The sequence below is a fragment of the Hyaena hyaena genome, unplaced genomic scaffold (genome assembly GCF_003009895.1).
Source record: "Hyaena hyaena isolate Hyena2069 unplaced genomic scaffold, ASM300989v1 scaffold_786, whole genome shotgun sequence".
In the NCBI taxonomy this organism is placed as follows: Eukaryota; Metazoa; Chordata; class Mammalia; order Carnivora; family Hyaenidae; genus Hyaena; species Hyaena hyaena.
The window spans coordinates 442,984-450,244 of NW_024081421.1; the positions used below are offsets into that span (position 1 = coordinate 442,984).

Here is a 7,261-nt window from a genome sequence, read left to right on the forward strand (position 1 = left end):
AGATATAGATATGGAGTAAGATAAGGATCCAGTTTTATTTTTTGCATGTAGGAGACAACTTTCCCCACACCATTTATTGAAGGGATGGTCCTTTATATGTGTTTTTGGCACCTTTGCAAAGATCAGTTGGCCATATATCTGTGGATTTTGACCATATATCTGTGGATTTATTTTTGGGCTCTTTGTTCTACTCTATTGGTCTTTTTCTGCCATTACCATACTGTTTTATTATAGCTTTTGAAATCAGTATACTCTGAAATCAGGTAGTGTGATGCCTCCAACTTTGTTACTTATGTTTGGGATTGCTTTGACTATTAACAGTCATTTTTTAGGACTTTTTTTTCTATTTCTGTCAAAAGCACCATTGGAATTTTGAATCTTTAGATCTCTTGGGGTAGTGTGGACATTGAAACAATTTTATTTCTTCTGATCCATGAACATGGGATATTTTTCCATTTATTTGTGTTTTTAGTTTTGTTTTTTTTTAATCAGTGTTTTAGTTCAGATCTTTCACTTCCTTGGTTAAATATATTCTAGGTATTGTATTTTTTGATGCTATTGTAAATGGAATTTTCTTAATTTCTTTTTCAGATAGTTTGTTAGTGTATAGAAGTAGAACTAATTTTTGTATGTTGATTATATGCTGCAACTTTACTGAATTGGTTTATTCTAACAGGTTTTTTTGTTTTGTTTTTTTGGAGAGTCTTTAGGGTTTTCTATATATAAAAATCACGTCATCTGCAAACAGATAATTTTACTTCTTTATATCATGAGGGGCGCCTGGGTGGCTTAGTTGGTTAAGCGTCCGACTTTCGCTTAGGTCATGATCTCGCGATTGTGGGTTCGAGCCCCGTGTCAGGCTCTGTGCTGACTGCCAGCTCAGAGCCTGGAGCCTGTTTCAGTCTGTGACTCCCTCTCTCTCTGACCCTCCCCTGCTCACGCTGTCTCTCTCTCTCTCTCCTAGAAATAAATAAAACATTAAAAAAAAAAAGACTTTATATCATGAAAGGAAACACTTCAAATTTTGTCATATGCTTTTTTGCATCTATTGAGATGATCATTGGATCACCTTTCATTCTGTCAGCATGGTGTATCACGTTTATTGATTTGCATATGTTGGACCATCCTTGTACCCTGGAGATAAACCCTACTTGATTGTGGTGTATATGATCTTTTTAATCTGTTGTTGAGGATTTTTGCATCTGTGTTCATCAGGGATGTTGGCCTGTAATATTCTTTTCGTATAGTGTCTGTGTCTGGCTCTGGTATACTCATAATGCTGGCCTTGTAAAGGAAGTTTGGGAGCATTCCTTTTTCCATTTTCTTGGACAAATTTGAAAAAGATTGGCATTATTTCTTTAAATGTTTGGTGGAATTTAACTGTGAAGCCATCTGGTTGTGGTTTTTGCTTGGTTGGTTTTTTGATTACTGATTCAGTGTTTGTACTATGTTCAGATTTGCTAAGTCTTCATGATTCAGTCTTGGTAGGTATTGTTTCTAAGAGCATAACCATTTCTTCTAAGTTATCCAGTTTGTTGGTATATAAATGTTTATAGTAGTCTCTCATAATGCTTTTTATTTCTGTGGTATCAGTTGTAGTTTTTCTTCTTTCATGTATAGTTTTGAGTCCTCTCTTTTATTCTAGCTAAATGTTTGTCAATTTTGTCTTCTCAAAAAACCAAGTCTTTGGGGTGCCTGGGTGGCTCAGTCATTTGATTGTCTGACTCTTGATTTTGATTAAGGTCATGAACTTGTTTGCGGGTTCAAGTTCCATATCCCATGTTTGGGATTCTCTCTCCTTCTCTCTCTGCCTCTCCTCTGTGCACACTTCTGTGCACATGCATGCTCTCTCAATAGTCAACATTTACAAAAATTAAAACCCAACTCTTAGTTTTACTTATCTTTTGTATTGTTTTTCTAGTCTCTGTTTCATTTATTTCTGCTCTGATCTGTATTATTTCCTCCCTTCTGCTGATTTTTAGTTTGTTCTTCTTTTTCTAATTTCTTGAGGTGTAAAGATACGTTGTTTGAGATCTTTTTTCTTAATGAAGGCATTTATCACCATAAACTTCCCTCTTCAAGTTGTTCTTGCTGCATCCCGTAGTTTTGACATGTTGTGTTTTTACTTTCATTCATCTCTAGATATTTGAGTTCTTCTTTGACCTGTTGGTCATTTAAGAGTGTGTTGCAAGACTCTTAATAGTCATCATATATTATAATTTGAGAAGCTCATCTACAGAGGTGTGAATCTTTTAAAGAAACTTGAAAGATGATGTAGTGGCTGTGAGATTGGCATTATTTCTTTAAATGTTTGGTGGAATTTAACTGTGAAGCCATCTGGTTGTGGTTTTGCTTGGTTGGTTTTTTGATTACTGATTCAGTGTTTGTACTATGTTCAGATTTGCTGAATGAGATTGTGTCTGTTGTATGTCGTGTTTGCTGAAGTATTAGGCAGGAGAAAGAAACTATACCCCCCTACTGATTACTTCTTACTGGGCACTGTTCTAGATGCTTACTCTCATTTTATACACATACACCCACACCCACACCCACACCCACACCCACACACACAGGTCTGAGTTATAGGTGTTTTTCATAATTTATAGATTAGTTGTAACTTATTTCATATTAATTAGATGGGACTTTATTTTCTTTAAGTTTATTCATTTATTCTGAGAGAGAGAGTGCGTATGCACATGAGCAGGGTAGGGGCAGAGAGAGAATCCCAAGCAGGCTCTGCACTGTCAGCACAGAGCCTGACACGGGGCTTGAACCCATGAACCATGAGATCATGACGTGAGCTGAAACCAAGAGTCAGACACTTAACTGCCTGAGCCATCCAGGCACCCTGGCCTTTAATATTTTAAAATGTGATCTTCCTGACCACAAAGTTTGGGATCCTTGAAATGTAACAATATTGATTTTATCTGATTGTTGTTGCTGATAACACCTGTTTAGATATTTTCATTTTATTTTTTGTGGGTGAATGTCAGTTGCTGGAGATGAATTGCTTTATTATTCATTCATTGATTTGATGAATAGCTCTTGAGTATCTACTGTATTCCAGGCATAGAGCTGGAGATGAGCTCCTTTCTTTCTCTCTGCATTTCTCAACATTGTTCTGTTCTGGAAACTCCCAGAGGTTAACTAGAAATAAAGGTGTAGGTTCTGACAACAGTCAGCACTTCCAGAAATTCACATGTATAGGCCACCTAAAGCTTTACCAGTTTCATTCCTTTTTCTGTCACTTTTTTGTTTGTTTGTTTGTTTATTCATTTCTGGGAGAGGAGAGACAGAGTGTTAGTGGGGGAGGGGCAGAGAGAGGGGGAAGACACAGAATCTGAAGCAGGCTCCAGGCTCTGAGCTGTCAGCACAGAGCCCAGTGCGGGGCTCAAATCCATGAATGGTGAGATCATGACCTGAGCTGAAGTTGGACACTCAACCAACTGAGCCACCAGATTATGTCTTTGGTTCAGAGTTTTTTAGTCAGATATTTCTCAGAACATGAGCTTTGGCAGGTCCACTAGGGTAAAGGGAAAGCATCTGTGTTTAGAAACACGTGGGGAAGGAACACTGCATATCACACCTCCAAGAGCTTGCTCGTGCTTGCCGGAGGCTTTGAGTACTTCCCTCTAGAACTTGACCACAGTGTCTTTCTGTTTCAGTCGCATTGCCTATCCTCTCAGCAGCTAGGAGTTGGGAAGGAAATGCTGGAGACCTTTGCCTCCAATTACTTGTTTTCCATATCCTTAGATTCTGAAATTTTGTCTGCTTTGCTTCTTTTCTCTAGGTTGGGGGCGTTAGCTAGATCTTGAACAGATTGGGATGTTTTTTCCCTTTGGTGATCCAGTTTTAGAAACGTATGTCTGTGAAAGCAGAATATTTACTGTTTATCATCCCTGAGGACATGGGTTGAGGAGGACGGTGGATTTTGGTGAGGAGAAAAGATTTCATCTGGGAACATCTTTCCTTTACTAGAACTGCTTTAAGGTGATAGTGACATGAGCTGCATATCTCCTGGGTCCTTCTTTTCCCCAGTGACACTATTCAAGACTGTCTTGACCCCGAAATAGATGAGAGAGTAGTAGGAAGGCATTCAGGAGAGATTGGGAGTCAGAAACAGGCACAGCCACTTGACATTTGTGTCAAGGGTGCTGGCCTCATAGGGACACTTTGCAAAATAAGGACATGGGATTCTGAGGTGGCATTTTATGTCTTAAGAAAAATCTAGATACTCCTCCCAAATAAGCTAGTCTACCTTTTCCCAGCCTTTCCATGACATTAGGGGAAAAGGATTATAAGCTTTGCAGTACAAGCTTTCCTATAACTTGTGTTATGTATGGGGCTAAAAAATTTAAGGAGACCCCGGAAAGGTGACATTCCCTAGACTCATACTCTCGAAGATGCTCACCAGTGGTTATTATTTCAGGAGAACGAGATCCTGACTGAACAGGAGGAGCTTCTAGCCATGGAGCAGTTTCTGCGCCGACAGATCGCCTCCGAGAAAGAAGAGATTGAACGCCTCAGAGCTGAGATTGCTGAAATTCAGAGGTAAAGGAAAGCAGAGGGTTTTAGTTTTAAGTTTGCAAGAATGTTTACTTAAAAATACGCATAGTTGTTTCATCTCTCAGACTTCCATGCAAAAGAACTAGGCATCCAAATCAGTCATCTTTAAGTGTCTTCCTAAGTCACTCTATTGGGTAGACTTGTGAAAAGCTGGTGATTGGAAAAGAAGGGCGGGAGGGGAGCGGGGCGCATTCTTCTGCTCACCGTCTCTCTCGGCCTCCCACCCCCAGCCGCCAGCAGCATGGCCGCAGCGAGACAGAGGAGTACTCCTCCGACAGTGAGAGCGAGAGCGAGGACGAAGAGGAGCTGCAGATCATTCTGGAAGACCTACAGAGGCAGAACGAAGAGCTAGAAGTGAGCACCAGCTTCCAGAAAGTTTCCCGTAGAGGCTGTCCTCTTTTCTGTGGGAACCAGCGGGAGGCTGAGGAGAGAGTTTAGGGGGCGTCTCGCCGGAGCATGCAGGGCGAGGGCGGTGCTGGCCGGGCACGCAGCACAGCGTGGCCTCACCGGGCATCCCTGGGCTGTGGTGACTGCCCTTGAACCGCTGTGAGAGATCTGGGCTAAGTTCCCAGAGATGAGCAGAAAGAGCGGTGCTGGTGGAAGAAGGAAGAGCCTCCTGACTCTCCTGGGTAAAATGGGGACAAAGTTTTCCCTCGTCCCTTAACCCTTGGAGCAGCCAGTGTGAGTAAACTCGGCACCAAAAGTCTGGGAGGCAACCGTATGGTGAAAAGCAAGAGATTTCTGTGATCTCAATCGGAGTTTCCCTTCTTACCCCAGATTAATCATTGTCTCCAGATGTTGTACCTCAGGGATTGAGAGAGGAAAGCAGTTTTCGTCTTACTCTAAGAATGGTGGGACAGCTTTCTTCCCCTCATCCTGGTGCGCTCAGCTGCTGGGGCAAATCAGAGCCTCCCACTGCATAGAAAACTAGAATTCCATATGAAACCACTGCTCACAGAAGTCCTGTGGACAGAATCCAAACGCACTGTCCACTGAGGTCCATGACCCAGGACACTGGCCACAGCCACAGGTGTATCATGGGAGAAGCAGAAGAGCGGTTGAGACCTGGGCTACCAGGTAGCTTCTCTTCTTTAGAAAGACCTCACGTTGGCACTTTAGTTTGCTAGGAAAATATATTCCAGAATTATAGTATTTGGGATATAGGTGTGGCCGCTGTAACAGGGAATACTCTGAACAAGACAGTTACATTCCTCACCTGGCAGACATCCAGGTCTGCCACACTCCACACAGGATGCCCTCCTCCCAAGGAGAAAACATTTGGGGTCCAGAGTGGCCACTTAGGTCTTGCCCACTCTCAGCAGGAAGGGGGAAGGGATCCAAGAATGCCTGGTGGTTAAGGGCTTCTGCTCACACCTTGTTAGCAAAGGCTCAGTCACACGGCTGTAGGTGAGACTGGGTGATACATGCTGCGTGGAAATGTCACAGCACAGAGAGGGGAGGGTGCACTGTGCAGCCAGTATCCTGCTACCAAGGGAGGTTTGCAAGATTCTGGGATTAGCTACTGTTTTCACTACCTCAGCTTTACTGAACGCACGCAGAGAATTTAGAGCTGATAGTTTCCAGTAGTTTGCTTAAGTAGCACGGTTCAGATGTAAAGTAATACGTTCACCAAAGACAAAGGACATTCACTTAAGATAAATCTGGGATTTTATCCTGTCTCTAACATCCCCCTCTAATTGTTGGTAAAGTTACTTTTATCTTCCACTCACTTAAGGGCTGGTTAGGAGCCAGTTCAAAACATAAACCTATTTTAAACACTGAAATATTTAATATTATTAAGCGAACTGTTTTCTCTTGGTACATTTATGTTTTCCAGATGTGTTTACTCTTCTGTAATTAGCCGCAGTTTCATTCCTGAATGTTGTGCATTCTGGGTTGAGGTGTTGACGTGTCTCATTTGCGCATCCGTGTTCCTGTCTCACAACTGAGTTGCCTTAAACAGAATAGATTCCTGTGTAGGATACCCTTGCTAACTGTTGTCTGTTCCTGAATCTGTTCCTTTGGAGCTTCTTGCTTAAGCTGTTCTTTTGTCGTTCCTCAAGATAAAGAACAATCATTTGAATCAAGCAATTCACGAAGAGCGAGAGGCCATCATCGAGCTGCGGGTGCAGCTCCGCCTGCTTCAGCTGCAGCGAGCCAAGCCTGAGCCGCCGGGGCCGGACGACGAGGAGCCCGAGAGGCGCGGGGGCGCCGTCCAGCCGCCCAGAGACGGCGCCCCGGAGGCGAAAGCAGCTAAGGAGCAGCCAAAGGCGGGCAAGGAGCAGGCCAAGCCGTCACCAAGCAGAGACAGGAAGGAGACGCCCATCTGAGCAGCCCAGACCCGACGAGACCTGTGCATCTTACTGTAATCCCGAGAGTCAGAGTGCACAACTCTCTGCTGTACATTCTGTAAAGATGTCTTTTCTCCTCAGACTCTTCCTTCTCTCTCTCATAGGACTTCTCCGCGTCAGGCTCAGGTTACACGGGAGGACAAAGCAGTGCACGCATTGTGGGCTTGTAGGGGACAGATGAGTTTTCCAGATAGTGTCCGCTTATTTGAAGATTCATTTTCTTTGTTAACTTAAAACTATTTTAACCCTTGAGTGGCTTCTTTTTAAACCAAAAATCGTCTGTCTTTGCTTTTTATTACAGCAGAATCAAGATCTCTTTCTCTCGTTCAAGGGGGGGAACCAGA

At 42.9% G+C, this 7,261-nt stretch overlaps 1 protein-coding gene across 1 annotated transcript in view; it reads left to right on the forward strand.

Annotated features, from left to right (window-relative positions):
• RALBP1 (ralA binding protein 1) overlaps positions 1-6,987 on the forward strand; it is a 46,844-nt gene extending 39,857 nt beyond the window's left edge. The window contains exons 8-10 of the mRNA XM_039219090.1: positions 4,430-4,551; positions 4,797-4,920; positions 6,630-6,987. Of these exons, the coding sequence (XP_039075021.1) occupies positions 4,430-4,551; positions 4,797-4,920; positions 6,630-6,896 (513 nt within the window). The 3' untranslated portion in view covers positions 6,897-6,987. The remainder of the gene's footprint in view (positions 1-4,429; positions 4,552-4,796; positions 4,921-6,629) is intronic.
• The last annotated feature ends 274 nt before the right edge of the window (positions 6,988-7,261 follow it).